At 51.8% G+C, this 27,772-nt stretch overlaps 1 protein-coding gene across 6 annotated transcripts in view; it reads right to left on the bottom strand.

The window, feature by feature from the left end:
* The window catches only part of SLC41A3 (solute carrier family 41 member 3), a 34,717-nt gene extending 7,318 nt beyond the window's left edge, over positions 1 to 27,399 (bottom strand). The window contains exons 1-7 of one of the 6 annotated variants that reach the window (XM_059706727.1): positions 27,185 to 27,387; positions 21,443 to 21,729; positions 10,566 to 10,673; positions 8,227 to 8,298; positions 5,290 to 5,434; positions 2,202 to 2,348; positions 523 to 667 (exon numbers count right to left, since the gene is read on the bottom strand). In XM_059706727.1, coding sequence (XP_059562710.1) covers positions 523 to 667; positions 2,202 to 2,348; positions 5,290 to 5,434; positions 8,227 to 8,298; positions 10,566 to 10,673; positions 21,443 to 21,697 — 872 coding nt within the window. In that variant the 5' untranslated portion in view covers positions 21,698 to 21,729; positions 27,185 to 27,387. Of the gene's footprint in view, positions 1 to 522; positions 668 to 2,201; positions 2,349 to 5,289; positions 5,435 to 8,226; positions 8,299 to 10,565; positions 10,763 to 11,845; positions 11,867 to 14,267; positions 14,595 to 21,438; positions 21,730 to 27,184 lie in introns of those variants that run through there. The other 5 variants (XM_059706731.1, XM_059706730.1, XM_059706733.1 and 2 more) reach the window with 5 other exon arrangements.
* Positions 27,400 to 27,772: the final 373 nt, after the last annotated feature.

Raw genomic sequence — 27,772 nt, forward strand, 5'->3', positions numbered from 1 at the left:
TCTAGAGGCACCAATCCCTCAGCCCTCTAGGTCCCACAGGCAGCCATGCTGTGGAAATGGGGTTTGCGGAGCCATTGCCCTGAGGCCAGATGAGACACTCCCTGCAGTTAAAGCAGGGGCCAGGCCAGGGAGAGCTGTGGCAGCAGGGGAACGGGAGAGGCAGGATCCCACAGTGCCTGGACAGGGCAGGGAGCCATGGCACTCCGCACTCATCTGATGTTTCCAGGTTTGGCTCTTCCTGGCTCTCTGGTGCCCTGGCAAATGTGAACAGGGCTGCCTCTCAGAACAAACAAGAGTAGGGCTCTTGGTAAGAAAAACAGAGGCAAAGAGTAAAGAGGTCTGACTCAACCAGCCGTGGAAATTAGTGAAGGAGCCGCCGCTGCAGTCCACGCCCACCATGGCCACAGGGCAGTGAGCGCCCCCTCCTGGGGGGGTCCTTGGCTCTCAGGCCACTCTCTGGAACACAAAGACGGGGGATGGAACGGAGAAGGGGAGAGTGGAGAGACCCTCACTCAGGCTCACCTGCTGATCACCATTGCCAGGATGATTGGGAACCACCCGAACTTTAGGATCTTCATGATGGGTGGGTTCTGCTTTGCAATGAGGACCCACACCGGGGTCAGGGCCATGAAGCCGATGCAGACCACGGGAGTCAGAAACCGACTGTCTGGGAAGAGAAAGAAGAAAAAAGGGGATGCACGCAGCCATGTGGCCAGAGCCAGAGCACAGCATGGCGTGGTGGGCAGTGGCCTGGGTTGCAGAGATAAGAGGTGGGCTGGGAACTAAAGGCTCTAGAGGTGTGAGGAGACACTCCCGTCCTCATCAGTTTCAGGTGACTGTCCTACCACACCTCCCCAAGCATTTTCTCATCCTGTTAAGCAATGGAAAAGCTCCTCTCTGCCCTCAGGTCCTGCCCCCTTCACTTTCACTTCTTGGGTTTTGCTATTTTCCTGACATAAATACCCTCCCCTGCCTCCTCCCACCCAGCGAGATCGAAGCAAGTGTCAAACAGTCTGGGAGACAGCAGCCTGCAGGGGCGCCTGCTAGCAGGACACCTTTGCATGTAGTCTCCGGAACTCCTTCAGTTTGGCTTAAAAATAAAATGAGGTCATCTTATTATTAACTCTTCATTATCATGTACATGAACATTGAGAATCTCCCAAGTCATTAAATAGTGTTGGTGGCAGGCAGTTCCCAGCGTAGCCAGGAGCCAGCCCAGAGCCGAGAAAGGCTCCCCGGGCCTGAACACCTGACAGCGGAAGTGTTTTTGTTGCTCTGCTTCCGTTGCCAACACGTGATGAACACGGGGTGATATCTCAAACGCTTGGCTGTGTGTTCCCACGAGGCGATGATAAGCTGGAGCTCCGCTGTGCTGCTCCTTTGTCTGGGGCATCTCCTCCCACCAACTGCCCCACATGCCCCGGCCTCCCCACCGTCTCATCACCACCCACTCCGTTCATTTATGCTGCCTGCCCCCGAGCACCCAGGGTCCTGACTGTGCCCGGAACCGACACCTACTAGATGTAAACTTCTGTGTGCAGCCATCTTAGCGAGACTGTGCCAGGCGGAAAGTAAAAAGTGTGGCACTCAGAAGGGAGTGGTCAGCTGTGGACACCCGGAAGGGAAAACCCCTGGGCCTGGGTGACGCTGCCTGGCCACACTGCCCAGGGCCTGAGCAGACTGTTTTCATGCAGCCCTGGGAGACCTCTGGTGGAGTGAGGGCCTGTTGCCACAAGACGTGCGCACTCCTCCCTCAGCTGCTGAGCAGGTTGCCAGGCCGGCTTCCCTGGCTGGCACCTGCAGGGAGAGCATATGCTGCTGCTGCCCGTGGCAGACCTTCCTCCTCGGACACTTCTCGGGCATCTGACATGTGCCCAGCGTGACTGCCTTCCCCAAGGAGGCACTGTCACTGCGCTGAAGTGGCCAGCCCAGCCCCGGACCTCCCTGGCCTCCTCGCATGCCCTGGTCTAAGGTGGTAACTGACACCCTGTGTGTCCGCTCACACGGTTGGGAGAGCCGGGGAACTTGCTGGAGAGCACCTTGTTCAGTGGCTCCAGGCTTTGTTTCTATGAAAGGAGGATCGCCGACTCCACCCCAGAGCTGTAGGTCCCTTCCTGCGGTGCCCGATTTGGATGTTGCAGCTACATGCAAACCTTCCCGCTCAGCCTTGCTGGCAGTCCCTCCTCCTTGGGACCCCCTACCTTTGTATTTATAGAAGAAGCTGCTAATGAAAGCCAGAATGGACAGCGTGATAAGGTCTCCCAGGCTGGCTGCAATGGGTGTGGCGATGTTGTCTGGGTTGACCCCGAGCTTTCGAGCACCAATCACTATACAGACCATCAGCAGCCCTGCAGAGAGGAGAGAGGGGAGACTAAGGCTCAGGGAATGGACTGACCCCGAGGAGGCTCAGCAGCACAGGATGAGGAGGGGGTCAGGAGGCTGCTCGGGGGCTCCCTTCCCTCTATCAGCACACCCCAGGCCGCCCTGGCTGGGAGTGTCAGAATCCGCTTTGTGGCTCTCTGGCATGATGCCAAGGAGCAGCCGGGAGCTCGGATGACACACTCAAGCCCGTTGGGGAGGTAGCAGCAGGTGGTTCTCGGGCTTCCAAACCACTTGGACTAGAGACATGAAGCTCATAGGCCCTCACTACAGGGAAGATGCTCCAAACTGCTCTGAGCAGTAGAGCCCCAGGGACCGAGCATCGCCTCCCAGGCCTGCTGGGGTCCCTGGAGATGCCCAGGTGGAATCAGTCAGGTGAGCAGCTCAGAGGGAAATGGGAGGATGGCGGAGCAGGGTGGCCCCTGTGGCAGGACAGACGGAGAGGAGGGGCACATGCAGACTGCAGTGCAGTGCTGGGAGCGGGCAGGGCTGGCAGGGGTCCTCAAGCCAAAGGCACGTGGGCAGGCCCATGTCTCTGGGGAACAGGCCCATCTCAGGGGCCCTGAAGAGCCGCCACTGGGTGGAGTCAGCAGATGGCCTCTGAGTGAGGGCTGATGGATTTTAGGGTGCAGCACTGAGGACCTGCGCCGTAGCTGGAGACCTGAGGGGCACACCACCTCTCCAGGTCCTCCTTCCTCTTCTGAGGTGAATGTCACACGTGGACTTCTAGCCCCCATCTGCTCCTTAGGCCCTAATCCAACTGCATCTCATGTGGGTCTTTATGAAGACACTCGGTATCTTGGCTGTTGCTGTTTTAACACTTTACCCAGTGTCCTGTAATTCTAAAAATACTTAGTTACCACCTTAATGACGTCTTAAAGCTGGGTTGACCCATGCTTTCAAGCCACAGACTGTGCCCTATTTTGTGACCAGGTCTTAGCTACTTTATCTCTTTTGAAATATCAGTTCTAAGTGAATCCGAATTTGCATGGTTAAACTGGTGGTCTGGTGACAATCGCACCGGGACTACACACAGGGACACCGTCAGTTTGAGAGCCCTGATTAAGAGCCACCACCACCTCCTGGCTTTATGGCACAGTCATGTCGTGGTCACACTGTGAGACACCGGCAACTTTTCTGACCTTCCACACAACTTTGGGTGATCCTTATTATGTCCACGCAGCTGAGCTTCACCCCATCTCTGGGCCTCTGTTTTCTCATCTGTAAAATGGGGAGCTACGACATTCTGTACCAGTCCCTACAGGTACAGGCCTTCTGAATCATTTGATTGTAATGTTTTCAGAGGAAACTTCATGCCAAGTATCTCCTGGGCTCTCTATTTCTCTATGCCAGGTTTGGCATACCCATCCTGCCTTTCCTTCGACCAGACTGAGTAACTGTGCCCCACACCATGCACATGCATAGGCATGTGACCCGGTGCAAACATCCCACCTGGGAAGCACAACTTGTGAATTTGCTCCTAGGCGTCTGCACTCTTACCTCCCCTCCCAATCACGGGCCCTAGTGCAGGAATGCAGCGGTTCCATCCATCAGCTGCCTGGTAGGAATAAAAATCACCAAATAACCCGCTGCATTAACTTACAGAGAGAGAGCTGAGCTCAAAGGTGTTTTGTGGGCAGTCAGATGGCTGGACAGAAGTGTAAATACAAATCCAATGTATAAAGTTATCACTTGTTCCTTGTTGCGTTTGCACACATTGCGACATACCCATAGACATACAATCCACAAGAGAATCAGAATAAAGTCCATCCATTCAGCAAATATTTGGGAGCTGGTTATATGCCTGGGCCTGTTTTCAGTAACCACTGGGCTCTGTACTCACCCTTAAATGCTTGTCAGATTGAGGAACAGACCATATGCAAGGAAGTGAACAAGCATTTGAATAAATAAATAGGATACTAAAAACAAAGAGTGACTGTGGACAAGGCTCCTCTAGAGAGCCGACCAGAGAAGGAAGAGGCATTGACACTTAATTGGAATTACCTGTCTGCTCCCATGTTGATGTCTCACTCTGAACTAGAATATAAACAGCACAAAACAGGATCCCTGGGAATTTTACTCTCGAGTGTATGCTCAGCACCATAACAGTGCATGGCCAGCAGCAGGCTCTCAGTAAACACTGAGTAACAATGAGTGGGTGACATTCTTTGGTGATTACACAGCCAACTGGTTCTCCACTAACATTTGTGGGCTCCAAGGTCAGGGTTATGTCTGCCAGTGCCTCCGGCTTTCCGCCTTCTGTAGACACGTAGGAAGCGTCTTGTGGCAGGCGGTGTGATAGGAGCAGCAGATGGAAAAATAGGAGATGGAGGCCTCCTGCTCTGAGGAGCTGACATTGTAGCAGGAAGGTGAGACAGAAAACGAACAGAGAAACAAGATCCTTTCAGATTTCCCCACGTGTTCCAAAGGGAAACGGCATGGTACAGTCGAGCATGGTGGCAGTGGAGAAGGGGCGAGGGAGGAGAACAGTACATGGGAGGGGTAGTCAGGAAACACCTCTCTAAAGAGATAAAATTAAAGCTAAAAACTGAGCCTTGCTCCTCCCCTGACTGCAGACAGCAGAGCAGCACAAGCCCACACCCTAGCCATGCCTGAGAAATGGTTAAGGACTGAATGAAGGAAAGAAGGAATGAATAGATGAATAGACGAATGTCTACAGAGCCACGGCCAGTTCTTTAAACAAGCAGAGGGAAGAAGCGGAGTTAGCAGCTCCCCCGGCACACACACCCTTCCCAGGATGGGGCTCACTGCCCACTTCCCACAAGGTGGGCCATGACCTGGCAGGATGCCCAAGGCCCCACCAGTAGTGTTTTGGAGCTGAAAGCACTAGGAGTGGGGCATGGGGGCCAGGCGGGAGGAGGAAGGTGCTGGGGTTGGGGCACAGCTCACCTAGGGCAAGGGCCGCGAGGAAGGCGGTGATGACGCTGCTGGCACACAGCAACTCCACCTTCGCAAAGTCCAACTCCCCCCTAGATGCAGCTCCCAGCAGCAGGGCAACCAAAGCAGCCAGGAGCCCCACGACGGTGGCCTGCACCTGTCGGGGAGAAATCAGAAACGTGAGGAAGGGTCCTCTGAACTCTTGCTTCTCTCATTCTCTCAGTGTTCTCTGATCAACCTCCCTGGCTGTCAGGAAAATTTTAAATGAAATCGTAACTTGAAGACATCTTATTTATTTGTAACCGCTGTCGGTCCTCCTCTATTAAAAGATAAGCGCTGTCTTATTCTCTGCTGGGATCCTCAGCTTGAGAAGAGAGGCTGAATCTCAGCCCCCATCTGTGCTCACCAAATAAACGGATGCATGAATCTATGGATGGATAGGATACACTATTTTTACCCATCAGACTAGGTAAAATTAAAATCTGAAAGGCTGATAATATAAAATACTTCTGGAGGGAAATGGTCTCATACATTGATGGTGGTAAAATTGGTACAGGGATTTTGGAGGAAAATTTAGATGTACATTACCCATGTACCTAATGATCAAGCATTTTCAGGGAAACAATTGTACCTATGTGCAAAGAACCACGTAATGATAATGATATTTGGAGCTGCTACTTACTGAGTGCTTACCACTTGCTATTGTAAGAGATTTTCATTCATTAAGTCATTAAGGGAAAAGTACAAATTACAGAATTACATGTACAGTGTAAGATTTTTTGTTGCTGTTAATCCTCACCTGAGGATATTTTTTCCATTGATATTGAGAGAATAGAAGGGAGGGAAGGAGAGAGAGAGAAACATCAATGTGAGAGAGACACATCGATTCGTTGCCTCCCGCACACACCCCAACCAGAGCCCGGGATCAAACCTGCAAAGTAGGTACATGCCTTTGACGAGAGAATGGAACCCTTGAGCCTCTGGTGCATGGGCCAATGCTCTAACCACTGAGTCACATCAACCAGGGCTACAGTATAATATGTTTTATGCTTAAAAATACAGAAAATTGTTATCATACATTGTCTATGGCATATATATATATATATATATATATATATATATATATATAGTAAATACAAAAAGTAGTTTAGAATACTTTCAATGCTGGTGAGGTTATGAAGAAACCAATACTTCAAATATTAATACTTGTGCTATAGTTTAATACTGAGAAAGCAAATATTTTGTAATCTTTTGGGGGGAAATGTGGAGCTTTAAACTGTTTATACCTTGTGAACTTGTGGGAAGTTCTCTCAAGAAATTCGTGCTAAAGAGAGCATTTTCATTGCAGGATAATCTATCAAGTAGAAGCCTCCACACAACTGCAGGTGCATCCACAGGGCACCAGTACAGTGAAGTGGGTCTGGGCCAAGGTCAGGCAGGTTTGCACTGACCCTGCTGGGCCAGCTCTCGATAGCTGTCCTTCAATCTTACTGGGGTATTTCCAGGCCCTACTAGTTGTTAAAATTTTTTAATATCACTCTTGGTTATATTTATACTAGAGGCCTGATGCATGATATTCATGCACGGGTAGGGTCCCTAGGCCTGGCCGGCGATCAGGGCCAATCGGGGCCTTCTGGCTGCTGGCTGAGGCCTTCCTTCCCTGGCTGGGGGCTGCCGGCTGCTGGCTGCTGGCCAGGGCCTTCCTTCAGAAGGCCCCGATTGGCCCTGATCGCCGGCCAGGCCTAGGGTTGTGGTGACCCCCAACCATAAAATTATTTTCGTTGCTACTTCATAACTGTAATTTTACTACTGTTATGAATCGTAATGTAAATATCTGATATGCAGGATGTATTTTCATTGTTACAAATTGAACATAATTAAAGCATAGTGATTAATCACAAAAACAATATGTAATTATATATGTGTTTTCCGATGGTCTTAGGCGACCCCTGTGAAAGGGTCGTTCGACCCCCAAAGGGATCACGACCCACAGGTTGAGAACCGCTGAACTAGAGTCTTTAAAGGGCTTCATTGCCAAGTGAACAAAAGGAGAAAGGACATTCCACGAAGACATAACCGCATATGCAAGACATGTGGCTGGTGGGGAAGGTGGGACCAGACCGTGAATGCTTTTTGGGCCAGGCCCACACTTGGACAAGGGGAACCAACAGAAGGGCTGCGAGAAGGAGAGGTCTGATCAGCTTTAGGTTTTTGAAAAGGTCACTTAGGTTACCATGCAGAGGTGAGTGGAAGGTCAAGAAGCCTGAAGCAGTTAAAACAGTGAAGACATTTGCAGTCAGCAAGGGGACCAAGAGGCCGAGGCAAGGAGGGGCAAGGCTGGATTCCTGCATAGCTCAGCGGTAGGATGCTCAGTACCCGGATGTAAGGATAAGGGGCAGAGAAGCTGAGGTGACGCAGTTTCCAGCTTAATTAAATGGTAAGACTGTTCACTAGGCATAGCTGGCATGATTGATTATCATGTGCAAGCTAGACACCATGCCTCTCCTACGACCCACAGCTCACAACAGCCCACCTTGCAGGTGAGGTGAAGTGACTTGCCTGAGGGTCCCCAGCTGGTTGACTCCCAGAGTGAGTTTTCAATCATCAAACCAGACTGAGTTGGGGACTTCAGAACAGGTGAGTGAGAGAAGGGAAGGTGATGAGGCCAGATCTAGCTATGCTGTTTCAGGGATACTTTGGGGGGCAGTTTGCACCCTAGGCTACGAGAAAAAGAAATGAACAAGTACAGGCAAATCTTTCAAGAAGCCCCCAGCTACTGCAAGAATGTGGTCTGGTGAGCATGGGGTGAATGGATGAGTAGCTCCCATCCCCAGAGCTCAGTCCAGAGTGCAGAGACAAGGCTCCCTGAGCCTTCACTCTTCCTACCAGCCTAGCTGCAGATTCCAAAGAGGGGAGGGGACCCATCCACCAGGTAAAGGGGAGAGTCACCTGAATGAGGGCGAGGTTACTGTTGATGACTCGGTGTTGCTCCCGGGGGTCATCAATTTGTCCAGTGTTGGCCTAGTGTGGAGAGAAAAGGGCAAAGGGTAAGTCTACTTAGGCCCAAAGCCAGGTCAATCCTTCCTGGAAAAAAAGGCAGTCCCTCAGGAGAGAAATCAGCAAATACCACTTCATTGACGTCAGAACAAATTATTAACCAGTTTTCAAAAGAGTGACTGGGGAGTGGAGAGGTAAAGACACAGGTGCCTTTGAGAATCAGATGGTATCATAAACCATCTCTCCCATACCCAAGTGTGGAAACGCACACCCATGTATACATGCACACAAGCACACACAGGCATGCGTGTCACCCACAATTTCGGGGCCACTTGACTCCCAAGTTCCTCCACACACCACAGGGGAGGAGGGCTCTGTGACGCTGGCCTGCGCCCTCTGCCAGTTCTCTGGCCCCATTCTCCTGAAATTCCCTTCTTCCCACGCCAGTGGGCATCTCAAAGAACCACCAACCTCCCAACCTCATCTCTGCAAGTCATCCCATTTCAGAAACACATGGAAGTGCCTCTCCTCTTAGTATTAAAACACAGGCTCAGAAAGATGACTCTCCTTTAAAGATGGTCGTCAGGTCCAAATATCATAGCAATTGCCAGCAAAATTCAATACGTAGATAAGAAAAGATTTCAAAGCAAATAGGTTTTCTCAGCTCCTTTGTACTGAGTTCTTTAAGTTCCTGAACTCCCAGGGGCAAAATAGAATAAGGAGAGTTGTTTTTTGTCATTAGCATGATGGACGTTGGGGACATATCACAGAACTGTCCCGGGGCCTCAGTCAGCTCTCCCACAGACAGACGAACACCCACCTCAGGTGCTCATAGCAACAAGGGAATCAGGTGGAGCAACCAGCTGCAGGATCTTCCCTTGCCTGGCTGACTTGTGCCAACAGCAGGATACCCGGAGGCAGTAAGACTGCGTTTTGGGGTAAGAAAAGGTAGAGCAGTGTCTATAGTGGCCATTAGAGGGACACACAGTCCCCAGATCCATAAGACCAGTTACTGGTACATACCTCTAGGCAACACATTTTGACTCTCCCCCCAATCACCAGAGGTAGCCTGCTCTAAAGAAGGCAGCATTCTCGGAAACACAGAGTAAAAGGAGGTCTAAAATACAACTGTAAGAGAGTAAACTTCTGTTGTTCCAAGCCACTGAATTTGCAATACTTTGTTAGAGCTGTAACAGGAAACCTGACATGGGCTTAAGACACAGAACATATTCTCTTACAAGTCAGGTGGCCAGCGGTCTTCAATGAGTCTGATGGGGCTAAAATCACGGTGCCAGGAGAGCCTTGCTTGAGGGGAGTCTGTGCCTTTGCCTTTTCCAGTCGGTAGAGCAACATGTTTTGGCTCATGGCTCTTCCTCCATCTTCAAAGTGGCAGAACATCTTCTCCTTGGTCTCTGCTTCTCTCAGAGGCCTTCTCTTCTGTCTGAAACTTCCCTCTGCCTCCCCTACATCCGTGCTCTTATGATGACACTGGGGTAATCCAGGATGCTCTCCCATCCAAGGCCCTTAACGTAATCACAACCGCAAAAACCCTGTCCATACATCTTTGAGGGCTGTTGTTCAGCCCACACCCCTCACCTGTCTTTCCTGAGTCCTGCGCCAGGCAGCCCTGCCCCACCCTTTGCACTCCACCTAAAGCCATCGCTCTTCTCTCATTTTCTTGAACACACCACACTTCCTCTTGCCACAGGCCTTTTTCACATACTGGGTTGGCTATCCAATGGGCATAGAGAGAGGAAAAAGAATTTCAACTCCCGGGAGAGGAGAGAAGAGGGGCACAGCTAGGGGCCTTGTCAGTTAGAGCCCACAGGAAGCAACTCTGGTTGTGGGGCAGTCACAAGCCCTCTGCAGAACAAACCCCCCCTGGAGGTCATCACCAGCACTTAACACCCTGTCTCCTCTATGGCATCCTCCATCAGCCCTGTGGTGCTCATCATGGCTTCAGTGTGAGTGCATGGAGCTGGGATCAGGGTCCAGGTGGCCGAGCAGAGGCAGCCCACAGACTTGGGCACAGGGACACAGAGCCCTGCCTGACATCGGGTTAGAGGAGAAACTCAGGGCACACAGGGGCTGGGCCTGGGCATACAGCAGTACAGCTTGGCTAAACAGGATGACAGGCTGGGAAGAGTGACCAAGTAGAGCATCGTGACAGAACAAAACTCAACACTTCTTTTTGGAGAGTCCAACCCACCCACCTACAAGCTACGTCGGGGAGACCTGGTGGTGCAGACATGTCCCTCCCCGAGGGGTAGGTCACCCAGATGTCCACTTACAGCTGTGGAGAGTCGTGATGCCAGTGTCATCTCCAGGTTCCCCTTCAGGCCCACTAAGGGTGGCACCAATGTCAACAGGTCTTTAACCTCCACAAACACGGGCCAGTGCTGGTGGGACAGAACAAGAAGCTCAATCCATACACACATAATGGCATAGCTCGGACATTTCTTGAGAGCTTTTCACAAGTTACTCCTCACTCGCTGTAAAACAAATGAGTAAGACTGAATCGTTTCCTTTTTTTAAAAAAAAAATGTTTTTATTGATTTTAGATAGAGGGGAAGGGAGAGAGAGAGAGAGAGAGAGAGAGAGAGAGAGAGAGAGAGAGAGAGAAAGAAACATCAATCAGCTGCCTCTTGCACTCCCCCTACTGGGGATCGAACCCACTACCTGGGCACATGCCCTTACCGGGGAAATGAACCTGTGACCTCTGGGTGCATGGAATAACACTCAACCAACTGAGCCACATTAGCCAGGGCCTAGACAGTTACATAAGTGGCTTTAAACTAAATACAAAATAATGATGAAGCTGTGAGATGTTCTCAATACTATTCAGTGAACAGCAGTAGAGACCTCAAAAGAGTCCCTTTCTTTCTGGTCCCCAGAACCTGGGAAAATTGGGAGGAGGCTGGATTGAGCCCAGGGACACGCTTTGTTAGGTGTGCACAATGTGTTTGTAGAAACAGGAATGAGTCACCGATTTCAAAGCTGGGAGATCCACATGAACTGGGAGAGCGGAGCTGAGAGTGGCACTGCTTTATCTGGGACAAGGACTCCCAGGCGGCCCAGGCCTGCTGGCTGCTCCCGGCACCAGGGCCAAGCGCAAACTGCGCTGGAGTATCATGTGGCGAGGCTCGGGATTTGTTTAAAGAGATAGGAGGTGCGTCCATACCGGTCTCTATCAAACATAAGGAAATAAAAACATGAAGAATGAGAGGGGATAAAAAAGGAAACTCATGGATATGGACAACAGTGTGGTGAGTGTGAGGGGGGAGGGGTGAAGGTGAAGAGGGCAAAGAGTAGATGCTAAAAAAATTTAAAATTTAAAAAAATAAAAGAACGAAAGGGATGCATGTTTCAAGAAAACTAGAAGAGAAAACAATTCTTTGTGGAGTGGAAACTATTCCAACCTACTTAACATGCAACTAGATTATTCCTCAATCATTTGTAATGATTCTACTGATTTGTTTGAGCTCCCTGGCCCCCACAGTTATCTGTGACCCCTATACTAAAAGCTCCTCCTGGTTTTAGAATGCAAGAACTGAAAAAAAAAAACACCTACTTTGTCAGCTAGGAGATAGGAGGCCTGGGGACCCCCATTGCCTGAGACAAGAGCTGTATGAAGCTGTGTGGATCCACTCACTTCTGGGGCCTGGGGAGTCATCTATAATGCAACCTGGAGGTGAAGGGACTGGGCCAGGGCATCTTACACACACACACACACACACACACACACACACACACACACCCCACCTGCCCAAATATGTACTAGACTCCTCCTGTGTAACAGGCTCACCTCTGAGCTCTCCACACCGGCGCCTAGGACCACATCCCTGTCCTCTGCTGACCTCTCTACTCTCTCCACCTTGACCTCCACTGAAGGCTCTTCCTCCTCCCAACCTTTTAATTTTTTAAAACGTAATTAAAGAATTTTATTCCCCCCCCCCCAAAAAAAAATTTTTTTTTAAATTTCCTTTTTCCATATAGGAAAGCTACAAGGTTAGACATTTCACCAAAGTCTAATAAGCCTTGATTTAAGATGGGCGCAGGCTTTCAACTCTGCACAGTCCTCAGGTTCCTGGACAGCCTTGTGGGCTGATTTGACCAAACTAACACACTTTCTCCAGAAAACGCAGGGGCAATCTTTTTCAAGATTCCAATTTGGCCTCTGAGAAACGCCGTTCAAGGACAGATTGAACCAAGCCGAGGGGAAGATCAGGCTGCCACTGGACCCCTGACTGCCCTGTGGCACACCCGGCTCCTGACTAATCCTTTCCCACCAGATTCACCCCAGCCCATGCAAAGTCCGCTTCTGCCAACAGGAAAACCAAGTTCGGGAGACCTGCTGGTGCAGGCCTCCTGACATAATCCTGACTTCCCTTCACACTTGGTCTTCAGTTCCCTGTTCTGTCCACATCCTCTCCTTTCCAAGGCTGGAGCCAACTTCCAGAGCCACCCCACCCTCCATCCACACAAACGGCCCAGAGGACGTTAAGGCTAGACCGTGACCCTTCATGCAGGCGTCCCCCCTTCTTGCAAGTGGCTGCTTGGGTGTGGGCTGGGACACATCGTGGCCCCGGAGATTTGAGACGTCATGTCTAGACACATGAGGCATCACACAACCATGAGGGGTCTATTCAGGGACAAGGTCAACAGACATGGAAGGTAAAGAAGAAAAAAGGTCGGACCCTGGATACTGGGCGACACTAATAATCCAGCGAGTGAACTAGTGCCGGGGCTGCCTGATCTGTAGACTTCTTTACAGGGATCAGAAATGATTTAGTGACTTTGAGTTAAGGTTTCCATTCCTTACAGCCAGAGCACCGTGGCTGATGCCCTGAGGTCTGTGCTGGTGATGTGCAACGTCACCGGCTCAGATCTGCCTTCTGCGTGTTACACCTGCTGACCCAACTGCTGACGGAACCTTGATATCCCACAAGCCCCTCAAACTCAGGATTCTCAACTCAACCCTCCTCACCCAGCCCCCCATGCCCTGCGCCACCCACCAGTTCTAAGCATCCTTCCTCCTCTGCCAGCCAGGACTTAATTAACCCCTCGTGTTCCCCGCCATCCTGCCATCCAAATCTTTGTAGCTGTCTTACATTCTGCCACTGTCCTCACCAGCAACACTTTAGACATCTAGCTGAGGCACTAGAGAGGCTGAAGTCAATCAGAAGTGATGATTCTTCACTTGTGAATCAGGACCACAGCTTCCCAGCTTCCCGCTGCGGCCTGGAGCCGCACCCTCAGGTGTCTCTGACCCTGCTGCCAGGGTGAGTTTTGTTGCACGTAGATGACCATGGCACCCAGCCCTTTAGAACCCTTCATTGCCAATTCCACTCCTGGACACATACCCAACAGATATGAGTCCTTTTGTCCCATCCCCCCCCCCCCAAAATATACAAAGGTGAACCGCTACCAATGGAGACCACCATAGCCCCTGGCTGGCCTGGACCCCCAGCCTGACCTCTGTCCCTTGTCTTCCCAAGGAAGAGCCCCAGGAAGATTCTGGGGGTTGGAGGGAGTAGTGCCCATCACCCTCAGGTCACAACACAAGGTGCACTTGGTCACCCATCCTCACAGTCCTGCAAGGTGGGTGCATCTATTAGTCCCATCTACAGATGGGGAAACTGAGGTGGGGGACACTAAGGAGTTCTCTCAGATACTGAGCAAATGGCAGAGCCAGGATTCGAACTCCGCAGTCCCTGCCTAATGAGTCTGCATTCCCTGGAAGGAAAATGGTTTGAGCTCCCGGGGCTAATGTGGCTCATGTGGGCTGACCTTCAGAGCGGGCTCAGAAGCTGTAAATCTCAGGCACTGGAGGACCCATCTGCCAGCTCCGCTGAGCCTCAAGGCCTGGCTTAGGGCTCAGCCCCACTCGGGGGCTCCCTGCATCCCCAACACCTGTCCTATCTGTGATGCCTGGGAACCCCAGTCCGCCCAAGCCCAGGCCCCACGCTGCCCCTCAGATGCCCAGTACGCACTTGGATGGTGTTCATCACCAGGCCGGCAGTCATCATGCCCAGACCCGAGAGCAGAAGGGGGACCACAACCTGGCACGTGATGGTGAAGGTGGTCTCAGGGAAGACCCCGTGGGGGGACCGGGTGAGCTCACAGCTGAAGCCTCGCAGCTTCTTGCCCTGAAAGCGGAACTCCAGATTCAGCTGGGTGACCACCATGGTCAGGCTGTCAAGCACAGTCCCAGGAGCAAGATGTCCAGGCCCAGGAAGCCCTCTGTCCTCTGTTCTCCTCGCCCTCGGCGAGATACGGTTCCTAAGAAGTCCGCACAGGTAGGAAGGCCAGGCACCCTGCGTCTGTGGAAGGTTCCCCTAGTGCCCCTCAGCCAGAGTCAGAGCACACAAGTGAGGAGAAAAGGCCCGAGTGACTCAGCCTCACTGGGGCCTAAGCCAGCTCCTGCTGTCCATCTGATCTCTGCAGATAAGGTTTTCTTCAGAGTGGCTGCTACGTCAGCCGGGACCTCCCTCGGCTAGCCTGCCACAAGAAGGCTCACTGTCCCTCGGCACGACCTTGACAGCATCCAGCCCTCTGGCCCACGCTGGCTCTGGCTGGACCCAGAGATAGAGCCACGTGAGGACTGGCCTTGGCAAGGGCCATGCAGAGATCTGCCGCCCTTGGCACGTGTGCCCTGGGCAGCCTCCACTCTTGGCAGATAAGGGCCTAGACAATCTCAGCATGAGGGACCCACTCCTCGGGCCAGGTCTACAGCCCCCTGAGGGTCTGCAGGTCCCCAAGTTACCCATGTGGCCACCACGACTTTGATGTCCAGGGGGTCATGGGCACACAAAGAAACTGTGTTCAGAGGAATCACAGCCCTGTTCTTTCAAGGGCCCAGGAGATTTGTAAACGTGCTTCCAAAAGGACCACATTCTCATCTGCTACAAAGGTAAGACCAACCCGGTCCAGGAGAAAGGGCTGGGCTGCCACCCGCCTTCCAGGAATTCTATTATTGTTGGGCATGTCCACCGTGCATTCACAGGTGCCAGGCTGGAGCAGGGATGAAGGCCATAGCCAGCAGAAGCCCAAAGCTGAGGGTCAGGTGCACACTCACCTATGGACTGAGGACCTTACCTAAACCAGGCCCTGGTGTAGGCCTCACCTCCTCTTCCTAAACCACAGTCCCTTGGGCACTTAACTGGCTCCCCTGTCTATCCCACACTCAAGTCCCATCCCTTTAGCCTGAGGTTCACAGTCCTCACAAGTCTAGATCCTATGACCTCTCCTTGCCAATTCCAGCCAAACATCTCCAATAACTGTTTCCTTCAAGGCCCAGATATTCCTCTCACTGCATCTTTCCTCGCACCATTCATTCACTCATTCATTCAACAGATATTTTTAAACCCCTCTCAGGAGCCAAACATAATAAGCTCTAAATGTCTTTGGCATTCCTTCCATTGAGAGTTAGAGTTCTGTCTCCTCCCCTTCAGTCTGTGACTGCTGGAGTGGAACTCAGTGGAAGAGACACTGTGCCAGTCTGGTTCTGGGCCCAGATCTTGAGAAAGTGACAGCTTCTACTTCCCATCTCTTGAGATGTTCATGCTTGAAACTCAGCCACCATGCTATGCAGAAGCCCAAGCAATCACATGGAGAGGCCACATAGAGGGGTTCCAGCCAAGAGCCCCAGCTGAGGTTCCAGTCGACAGCCAGCTACAACTGTCATGTCACGTGAACTACTTTGGAGTGCCTAGCAAGCCACCCCTACAGAGGCTGCATTGAACAGCCAGCCATGCTCACGGAGGCCTACCCAAAGCCCTGCAGACTCATGATCAAACTGAAAGACTAGCTTCCAACAGCCACAGAAGTTTGGTACGGTTTGTTGCATAGCTGCACGCCACAGAAGAAAATCCCTGCAGACCCTGCCATGGACCATGCCTGCGCTCACATGGCTCCTTCTGCAGCTCCACACGAGGCCCAGGACAAGTTCCTGCCTGGTCTCATGGCCAGTGGAGGCACCTTCTTATCTCTGAGGCCTCGCTTGCTTCCCGGCCACAGCCTAACATATCCTTCCGCAGAATTCCCAAAGTACTTTTTTAAAAATCTGTCTGAAGGTAGTCCACTTAATGCAAGCATGAACTGCTCAAGAATCTACTGTCCCTTCCTGGACTGTGCTCCTCTTGAGAAGGGAGTCTGACTGACTCACTACTGCAATCTTCACAGCACAGGAAACTATTCATTAATTTACTACACAGATTAGTACTTAGGGCCTAATATTTGCCAGACTCTGATCCAACGGTCTAACAGATGTGGTGCATCTGTCAGTGGAATAGATATGAATTGAGCTTTCTGGTGTAGTAGATAATCGTAAAAGGAAAATGTAATTATAACCTGGGAAAAGTTCTCTGAAGGAAAGTCAAGAAATGCTGAGAGCATAGAGCAGAATCAACAACACACATGCACTAAATGACCAGCAAATGAATGAACAAATGAATGCAAGAATGATAGATCTTCAGTTTCCCGATGCCTTTTAACAAGGAATCGTTTCGTGTTAAATCAATCACCAGACTCCCAAAATATCTCCAGATGCTTACCAGCAAGTACTGCCTTACGTAGGCCCTGAAAGCTTCACCCTAGTTAGTATCAGAGGCAGGACTAAGACCCTTAGCTCTTGACTCCCAGTGCAGACTGCCCCCCACTGCCCTCCCCTGCTGAACACTCCCTGACCCTTCCGCCTGTACCCGTTGGAGGCTGAGATTAATGGTGTGTTTCTGAGAAAACAGGTGCCGAAGCTAACTGGTTTAAGGGAGCTAACCGGTTTAAAACAAAACCCCTCTCAGGTGGCCTGCAACACCGACCACACCACTCGCAAGGCATACCGCTGGAGAGGCCCCAACAGCAATCACTTTCTCCTGACTTTGGCAACTCCTGCAATTTCTTTATGGTTTTGAATGTGTTCAGACATCATAATACAATGTCAACACACACAGCAAGACCATGAACCATTCTTATCAGGACGGAAGATATGGAAATAGATAATCACTTGTACAATTTCATATAGAGATTCCTGATTAAGCAAGTTATAAATCATTACAAAGTTGTTTCTCATTTTTTAAAAATCAAGTGAGAAATTAAGATAAATACACTCACACACAGACATACAAACAGTAAAAAGTTCAGAAAGATATATACCAAGGTGCTCAAAGTGGCTATGTTTGAGTGGCATAATTATCAGTGACCTTTATTTTATAATTTGCTGTGTATTCTATTGTGATTATTTGCTTTTAGAACCATCAACTGTCACCAAAAATAAATAAAAGATGTCATTATGTGAGGAAAAATTACTTTCCTTGAAACTTGAGAACAAAATATGTCAACACAGTTTATTGGGTCATAATAAAAAAAAAAAAATCAAGAATGTGATTTTAAAAATAGTTCAGTAGCACAGTGGAAAATCTCCAAAGAGCTTCAATTGGATTCCAGGGCTGTACCAGGTAGCGGTGGAATCTGGGTCAAGCATCAGGTGGGTTTCTGGGTGACCTGTAACAAGTCCCTGCCCTGTGGGCCTCAGGGACACTCAGCCTCCAGCATGAGGGCGGGACTGCATCAGTGGTTTTCCGTCCACAATGCCATCAGAACGACCGGGGAGCCCCTAAAATGTGCAGCCCCACCTCAGGGCAGACCAGTGAATCAGATCCCCAGGCCTGTGGCTGAAAGGCGCACCACCTGCCTCTCCGGGCAGTGCGGGGGGAGGAGTCTGGCCGCTGGGCTCTGAAATCCCTCCGCGCCCGCCGTAGGGCCTAGCCTCCCCGGAGCGGGTCCCAGTGTCCGGGCAGGCTGCGTGGTGACCGGCGGTGGGCCGAGGGGTGGGACCCGGCGGCGACCGACCATGGGGGAGGTCATGGGAGCGGAAGGCCTCACTGCCTGGCTCTTTCCTCCCTTCCCCCGTGGTCGGCTCCCCGCTTGCCCACGCTGGGGCCCGGTCGGGGGACCGGGGCCTGCGTGGGCCGGCTGCCGGGCTCCATGGGGGGCGGGGGGGGGGCATTGGCTCCCCGGCCCACGGCGGGAGCCCGGTGCGGGCTGCCACCCGCCCGCTGCCCCCCAGACCAGGCCCGGTGCAGCAGCGGTGGCAGCGGAGTGAGGCGCGTGCCCTAGCTCGGGGAGGCCGCCATGCTGCAGTGCACCGGCCCCATGGGCCGGGCCTGCTCCGAGCGGATGCCGCTCCTCCAGAGCTGGGCTGTTCCACCTGCCGCACCCCGTTTGCTGGGCCTGTGCTGCCCAGATGCGCTGGAGTCCCGGTCTGCCCGCAGGCCGGCTGCAGGTGCTGTGCGGGAGGGCCATCCTGCCTTGTGGCGAGTTCGAGCGGCAGCAGCAGGAGCCGGACAAGGACTGCGCCCTCCATCTTGCCTTGGGTCCTCCATCTTGGGACAGAGCCATGTGCGCCCTCCATCTTGCCTTGGGTCCTCCATTTTGGGACAGAACCATGTGCTTCCTCACGGGAAGAAGCCGCTGCTAGCCACACCCAGGATTTCTCTGGACTAACCAATAATAATCAAGGGAAGTGCACGCCATCACTATGACCACATCCTGTACCGACTCGCGCCTGGCCAATCGGCGGGGCCCACAGTCCCCTCTCCTGCCCTCACTCCACCCCCCTTTAAAACCCCCTGTCCCATCAGGCCTCTCTCTCTCGGCCACTGGAGCTTACCGTTGCATCGGTGAGTGTGGCAGGGGAGCCAAACCTAGGTTTGAAATAAATGACTCTTTGCTTTTGCATCGGACTGACTGGTTCCCTGGGGGTCTTGGGAACTTTGAAATCTGGGCACAACATGGCATCAGATCCACTCCTCTATGCCAACACCCCTTGATTTTTAGGGCGTGTGTCATTGCAGGACAGTTAGGAGGTGCCGAGGGCAGGCAGAGGGCTTTGGGATGCCTATGGCCGTTCCTAGCTTTCACTTCTTATTCTTCAGTGAGAACTGGGAATTCCCAGGAGTATACCTTCCAAACGGCCTCCTATTCCTTTTGTGGGTCACCTTGAGCCTTGGCTGATTCTGAGCCAAATGGCCTGAATTCTTTCCCATCCTGTTAGGTCCTCAGAAATCAAGCCAATTACATTTTCAATAACAGGAAAGGTTCTTTATTTTCTGCTTCTTTGGCTGGCAGACCCACCCACAAGTAAAAGTGGACTGAGTCGCTTGCTCCCACCCCTGCCCGGCTTACTCTCATGAAGTTTCTCCAAGCAGCTCCTTCAGGTCACTCAAGACTCATTCCAGCATCTCCTCCTCAGAGAGTCCTTCTCGGACTCCCCTGAGGCCTACCACACAGCTCTATTTTCATCACAGCCCCTACTGCCACCTAACATGGACTTATGCATCTACTGTCTGTCACCGATTGGCTGCCTTCTGCACAGGCCCTGACCAGGACCTGGGCTGGGAGGAGCCTGCAACCAAGGTATGTGCCCTTGTCCAGAATCGAACCCGGGACCCTTTGGTCCACAGGCTGATGCTCTAGCCACTGTGCCAAAACAGCTAGGGCTCCCCACTCGATTCTGACGGCCATGAGAGCAGGGCCTGGCTGTCGTGTCCACCCTGGCGTCGTCCAGCTCAGTGCTGGCCCATGGCACACATACTCATGTTGCATGAATGAGTGAATGAATGATTAAATGAATAAACAAATAAACAGAATCGTAGAAACAAAGAGAAAAAGAAACCCAGCCAGCCTTTCATACGGTTGAGTGGTGCCAAGCCTAAAATTATTATGATTTGCTGCCTTGACAACTGGTGAAACCATGGCCTCACTGCAACTTCCCCTCCCCTCTCTGCCCCAGCGGATAAGGTCCCCTAGCTAAGCAATGCTTCTTATCAGGGGGACCAGCACAGTTCCCAATTATCCCTGAAGTGGGTTTTAGTTCCTGCCAGCCCATGAGATTATTCAAACAGGCTAATCTCCCCTCCCACAGAACCAGTGGGCACCTCACCTTATTGTTACTACACAGGCCTGCCTCCCACAGCCCCTGGCAATTTGCTCGGCTCCCAAGCACAACCCATGTGGCCCTGAGTGGTAGGCAGTGTCCTTCTCCCCCAGGCTGTGAGTACTGTGACTGATCAACTCAGTGATCTCATCTGTCCAGTGCTGGGGTCATGGGTCCAGTCAACCCCATAACACTAGGGCAGGAATCCCTCTCTCACCAATTAAGTAAAGAAGAGGCTTTCAGAACCACAGCGGACATCATGCTCTGGAGAATAACAGTTTCACAGCATGTTTTCTTCGTTTAAAATTAAGGGGGGAAAGGGGCGCTCTTCCTCTTGGGAGCATGCCCCTGCCTTCCCCTTCCCCTTTCCCTTTTGCTCCCCCTCCCCGTCTTCCTCCCAGGAGTGTTACCTTTGCCTTTCTTTATCCTAAGCTCCAAGGGCCGTTCTTTTGCTTCTGTAACTTGTTTCCTGAGCCTACACAGCCCAGTTGGCTCACTTCTTCTACCTCCGTAACTTTTTAAATAAACTTTCTCTTATCATCTGGGGGAAAATTTAAGTAGGAACTGAAGGAACATTACCTGAAGGTGGAAGAAAGCAAGGTGGCAAATGGGATTACAAGACTAACAGAGTAAGTGCTCTCTTGAAGTTGGCTGCAGTTTATTTCAAAGGTGTGTCAATCAGATGCTGAGAAATAATGGTCAGGGCTTACTGACGGCAAAGATAAACCTTTTACTAAAAGTTATAGGCCTGGGGCAAGACTGCTCACCATGACTGGCCCACTTAGAAGTTTATGGTCAGATCATCCTATGAAATTACTTTCCATTGAACCCCTTTAATCCACATATTTAAGTTACAAGGCGGCAACCCGCTGAGGCCATCAATAAGTCTGGCATTGATTAATGTGGATTGGTGCTCCCTGGGGATACACACTCCTTGCACCCCCCAGTCCCACAGGTCTCTAAACTGAAGTTATTGGCCACAAAGGGGAACCCATATAGTTCACCATGGGGCCCTCTCCTTCCTGGTCCAGAGCCTGCTTAACCTAGGGGTTACGTTAGTCTCTGTCACCAGTAACTAAAAGAACCTTTACCAATTTGTTAGGAAAGTTGTATTTCAGAGGAAGAGGCCCTACCCTATGTTCCTCAAGCTGGGCCCAACATGTAGCTGCCTCCTCTTTAGGATGACATTAGGCAGTCCCCCAACACCATCATCCCCATTTAGTTCCCACTTACCTGGAAATAGTTCAAAAGTATGCCAGCCCCTGACAGTCCCAGGCCTGCAAACATGAAGGGCACTGTCACCTGGAAGCCAATGGATAGGGCAGTCTCCTTGCTGAGTTCAGTCCCCAGTAGTTTAGAGGTCACCCTTTGGCTCTCAGGGACAGTCAGAGGTCCATCTTCTGAGGCTGCAGGGAGTCTTCCTGTGCTGAGGGCGGGTGGCAGCCCTAGCTCTTCCGGCCTCCGCTGTCGGGTCTCTGTCCCATCCATGTGAGCACGGCTGAGCCCCTGGCAGCCTTCACCTGGGAGACACAAAGCAGCAGGGATGGTAGGGCAGAGTTCCTGACCCCCAATAGAGCTGATACCCTGTAAGTCCGCAGGCCCTTCTCACAGAGGCTGGCATCATTCCGGTCAATCTACAGCCCTTCACTTGGTGCCTGCTCCACATGGCCTCCTGCAACCCCAATTTGCACACATTTTTATTTAATATGCACATGTTTGAGAAAAAAACACACACATACAAAAGACAGCATCAAAATACATGAATTATAACCAGCAAAACCGGTGGTATAAGGACTTCTCAAAATTCTCTTTCATAAAAGCAACAGAAAAATTGTCAGAAGTAACTTTTTCAGAACTCTGAAAATTAATCAAAGGCATGCAGCAACACGGATCTTTTTTTAAAGTATATTTTTATTTATTTCAGAGAGAGGAAAGAAGAGGGAGAGATAGAAGCATCAATGATGAGAAACATCAATTGGATCGGCTGCCTCCTGCACGCCCCCTACTGGGGACTAAGCCTGCAACCCGGACATGTGCCTTTGACTGGAATTGAACCTGGGACCCTTTAGTACACAGGCCTATGCTCTATCCACTGAGCCCAACCATCTAGGGCAGGGGTGGGCAAACTTTTTGACTCGAGGGCCACAATGGGTTCTTAAACTGGACCGGAGGGCCGGAACAAAAGTATGGATGGAGTGTTTGTGTGAACTAATATAAATTCAAAGTAAACATCATTTCATAAAAGGGTACGGTCTTTTTTTTTTTAGTTTTATTCATTTCAAACGGGCCGGATCCGGCCCGCGGGCCGTAGTTTGCCCACGGCTGATCTAGGGCAACACAGATTTAGTCAAGAGAAAATGTTGAATCTCAGAAAGAACAGCAACACTGTAATGTCCATAATGTGTCAACTTGCCTTATTCCCATCCCCTGCTCTCCCCCTCTGAAGCAGCCTTAAAAGCAGCCTTAAAAACCTTAAAAAGAGATGGAGGGACTAAAATGGGCTAGAGCTATTTCAAAGCCTCATTCCCAAAGAATTCTCATTATTTGACCTACCAGGTTGTTCACTGGAAAATGCCACTGGTAGACAGCCCGAAATTGGACTCATAGGTCACTTAGCATAAAAAGGCTTTTCCCTATTGGGCATTTGCTGGAAACAATTATAGGCACTTTGTGGCTGCCTGAGACAGTAGGTAATATCGGGATAAACCAGTGGTCGGCAAACCGTGGCTCGCGAGCCACATGCAGCTCTTTGGCCCCTTGAGTGTGGCTCTTCCACAAAATACCACGTGCAGGCACGCACGTACAGTGTGATTGAAACTTCGTGGCCCATGTGCAGAAGTCAGTTTTCGGCCTGGGCAAGTCTATTTTGAAGAAGTGGCGTTAGAAGAAGCGGGGGGTGTCAGTCGGGCAACGGGAGACACGGCGTAGGAAGGCCGTGGGATACGCAGCGCGGGGGAGGTACGTTGGTTTGAGGTACTTTCACTGAGGTCGACCCCTTCCAACTCTCCCACCCACACTCGTCTATCTGAAACAAGTATACAAGACAGTGTGGATGGGAGAGTTGCAAGGGGTCGACCTCAGCGAACGTACCTCAATCAGATTGAGGACATTTTTAGCAAAGGCCAGCTTAGGAGTACCCTAATTAAGTTAATAACAATGTACCTACCTATATAGTTTAAGTTAAAAAAATTTGGCTCTCAAAAGAAATTTCAATCGTTGTACTGTTGATATTTGGCTCTGTTGACTAATGAGTTTGCCGACCACTGGGATAAACAATACACTAACAGAAACCTAAAAGGAAAAGCTGGGGAATAAGACGCCTACACAGACTTGGAAAGTTCCTACACATTTCGGGGAATCTAAAAGGCCACTCATATTGAGCTGAGCATATGTTCAGGAAATACCTGCAAAGGCCCTGAGCATTCTCACCCCTGGCTAATTGGGAGACTCTGCACAGGCAGAAAGTGGAGGTGAAGGCAGAATTGTAATGACCTGACTGATGTGCCCCAACAGCAAACAGAGCCCCTTGGCAAAGACTCGGAGACTTACAGGTTCCAGGCACGGTGATCAAGGAAATCCCTAACCAATCATTACCTGACCACTAAACAGAGACTTCAGTGACCACATATAATAAGGAATACAGACTAAAGAATTAGTTCAGAAAAGTTACTAAACAAATAACTACAACAAACAGCACTAATAAGAAACGCTACGAAGGGAGAATCTGATTTCCAGAGTCAACAGTGTGTCAACCAAAACCAAAAAAAAATCAGCAGCGCCAAGGCCGGTTTGGCTCAGTGGATAGAGCGTCGGCCTGCGGACTGAAGGGTCCCGGGTTCAATTCCGGTCAAGGGCATGTACCTGGGTTGTGGGCACATCCCCAGTGGGGGGAGTGCAGGAGGCAGCTGATCGATGTTTCTCTCTCATCGATGTTTCTGACTCTCTATCTCTCTCCCTTCCTCTCTGTAAAAAGTCAATAAAATATATTTTAAAAAAAAAATCAGCAAACGCAGCCGGCGTGGCTCAGTGGTTGAGCATCAACCTATAAACCAGGAGGTCACAGTTCAATTCCCAGTCAGAGCACATGCCCAGGTTGCAGGCTCCATCCCCAGTAGGGGTTGTTCAGGAGGCAGCCGATCAATGATTCTCTATCATTATTAATCTTTCTATCTCTCTCTCCCTCTCCCTTCCTCTCTGAAATCAATCAAAATATATATTGATTGGAATGGAAATGCTGATGGAGAAACAGGTAAGAGAAGAGACAGGTGCTCAGTAGAAGAAAGAGAAGCATCCAGTCAGCATCGACAAGACTAGAGACAGGGGGAATGACTTAAACCCAGCAGGCGGAGCCCCTATCTCATCAGATGGCCCAAAGGCCCAGGGCAAGAGAAGGGCCTCACACTGCCTGGGGGAGGCAGGCAGTGGGTCCACCTCTGTGAAAGGCAACTTGGTAGTGACTACTCAGTACTCACATGACCTTACCCCACAAGGCACAACGATGGTGACTGACATGGGCGCACAAGGAGACACAGCCAAGAGTGGCAGCAGCAGCTGTGCTGGGAGCCTGACAGCACCGCCGACTCTGAGCTCCTTGTGGTCCCAGAGAGGGAATGAGTGTGGCTGTGCAGGAAGTGCAGCACTGTGGGCACAGCACAGAAACCGCTTTCTCATGAAACCACTGTTACATGGGGAAAGCAGGCCAAAGGACGGCGTCTAGAAACATCCCACACTGTCCCGTCCTGGGGCCCACCTTCACCTGCACATGCGTGGGTGGGCAGGGAAAGGACTGGCCAGGGGTGACCTCAGGAGGGAGGGAGTTGCTGGGACAGAGGCCCCACCTGGGTCACATGACAGTCTTTCCTACCTGCTCTGTGCTCCTCCCAGGGTGGAGACACTGTTCCACCGGACGGGCCTCACATCCCTGTGGATGCTGGTGAGAAGTGATTCTGACGCTGCAGTAGTTTACAGCGATCAGTTCATTGGAAGTGTGGGCGTGTTTCGTAAGGAGAATGTGTTCAAATGTCACTGAGGTTGATAAGAAATGAGTACAGATGGACAAACCAGGTCCCGAAGGACTGGCCTGCTGGTGAGGGGCACTCCTGTCAGGAGAGTGGGCTGTGGGTGCAGGAAAACCCTCCTTTAGCCTGCAGGGAGGGGTGAGGTTGGGGGAAGGAGTCCAGGCCAGCCTTCCCCCAAAGGAAAGACTACAGACTGAGGGGCACACTGACATTGCCTCACCCAATGAGGAGGTGGGGGGAGAGAGGAGAAAGCCAGCCCTGGATCCCCAGCCTCTGGGCACCCCAGTGTTCTGGAATGTGGTCCTTAGCACCTCATACAAAGGTGGGGGGGGGGGGGCAAAGCCATTCCTGACCACTCTGGGGGTTGGGGGTGGGTCAAGATGCTGTGAGGCCTCAGCCCTCTGGGCTTGACAGGTGACCTGGTCCAGTGGGAGAGCTTTGGAGCTGCCACAAGGGTGAATCTCAGCTTCTCCCCTTCCTAGATGTGTGTCTTATGATAGTTAACATTTCTGTGGCTCCACTGCCTCATCTGTTACATGGGGATAATTGCACCTACTTCATAAGAGTTGTGAAGAGTGTGTTCACATAAAAAACAAAAAAACACAAAAAAAAAACCATTGAAACCTGTAAAGAATTTTTGTGAGTTTATTTGAACCGAACTGTCAACATATGCCGGGAAGCAGAACCTCAAAGAATTGCGGTAATGCTCCGGAGATTGGCGGGTTACATCCGCATTTATATATTGCAATCCAAGGAAAGGGACGTAGGTGGGTTACATGAAATCCACTGGTGATAGACTAGAGAGGCGAGAGAAAGCAAAGGGGGGGGGGGGACCCCTGGGATTGGATAAAACGTAAAATGATAGACACATGCTTAGGTGCGTGCAGGAACAATTAACATGATAATAAAGGAATTTGTGGTATCTGTCTTGGCACCCAGCACATTTGGTGGTGCCCCAAGGGATCCAGAAAAAGGGAAGTTACAAGTTACCCAGACATTTCAAGGGCATGTTATTATAGATGCCACAAGACAGATAGGCTCAGTTAAGGTAAACGTTGACCTTGTCAGTGAAGATCCTGGCCTAGGATGTAACTACCCACCATAACTGCTTTTAGTTAAAGTTTAATTTCAGACCATCCTTTGCGGTTACTTTAGGTCTCTGAGTTTGCAAGACCGCCACGCAGGCCTTCCCTGAGTTTGTCAGATTAGTGGCCCCTTTCGTCCACAAGTGCAAGGAATAATTCATTGGCATCACAGGACACCTGGCTGGTCCCATCACCAAAAGGACCCACCTGAGTAGCTTCTGACCAGCTGGGGAGAGGGAGGAGCTGGAGAATCTGTATGGGGAGCAGGACGGTTAAGCCCAGACACCAGAAGTTTGGGGTGCCTGGTGTGGGGGACCGCGCCTCAGCACTACCTTAAAAAACAGGACTTGCCCCCACCCCATGCTCTGGGTCCCCTCTCCAGCACGCTCCCCACCCCCACACCCCGCCCGCACCATCCCGCCCTGCGCCCTCAGCATCCCTCCCCCTTACCAAGCACCCTAGACAGCTTCCCCTCTCCCCTTTCCCCAGCCCAGGACCTTATCCGGTTCCTTCCCCTGGCGCTGCCGCCGCCTTTCCTCCCCTTCCCTTCCCTCTCCCCTTTTCCCTCCTCCATCGCGGACCTCCCCGCAGGTTCTTATCCAGCACTCCCCGAACCCGGGCCTCCCATCGGATCCCCGCTCCCCAAGCCCCGGACTCCCCGGGTGTGCCCCACCCTGCCCGGGGTCGCCCTCCGACCTCTCCCCACTCTACGTTTCCTCCGCCCTCTGCACGTCCCGGCGCCCGGCTCCAGCTCCAGCCCCGGCACTTCCCCGCGCTGGGCCTCCCTCGGAACGCCCCGGGCTCCCTGTGGGCCCCACACTCCGCGCGCCCGGCCCCGCACCCCGCCCCGGTCCCGGCGCGGCCGCGCTTACCCGATCCCGCTCCCGGGCAGCGGCGAGCGGAAGGCCGGCCCAACCCGCGGGCGGAGGACGAGCGCGGCCGCACGAGGGCTCTCGGAGGAAACGGCAAAGGCCGGTCGTCCACCGCCCCTCCCTCCCGCCCTAGTCCGCGGGGACCGGGAGGAAACGGCTCGCCAGCGCCGGAAGGCTGGGCCGCGCAGACCGCGCCCTCGGGGCTGAAGCGCGGGGTCTTTGCGGTGGGGCGGTGTGGGGTCAGGTACCTGCTCCAGGCGGGAGTCACCCTATGAAAGACCGTTTCCTGATCGCGCAGAGCCGTCCCCAGGCTTTTTGCAGGGAATGCCCCTCCCTCCCCCAAAGCCGTCTGGGGAAGCTTCGCTTTGGGGGCTGGTTTACAAAGATGGAAAAGTCTCCTGCTAGGAAGCCTCCAGGGAGGGAAGGGGCAGGAGGGTTTCTTTTTTAAAGGGCGTAGGAAGAAGACAGGCCGTCCTAAGGCGCGGATGCCTGGCCTGCAGCCATGGAGTCTCCAGGATGAGTGACTTGCTGTTGTGGGTATAGAAATGACTGCTAGACTGTTGTTGTTTTTCATTTGATCCCAGGTCA

This window comes from Myotis daubentonii, chromosome 8 (assembly GCF_963259705.1).
Source record: "Myotis daubentonii chromosome 8, mMyoDau2.1, whole genome shotgun sequence".
NCBI classification, from domain to species: domain Eukaryota; kingdom Metazoa; phylum Chordata; class Mammalia; order Chiroptera; family Vespertilionidae; genus Myotis; species Myotis daubentonii.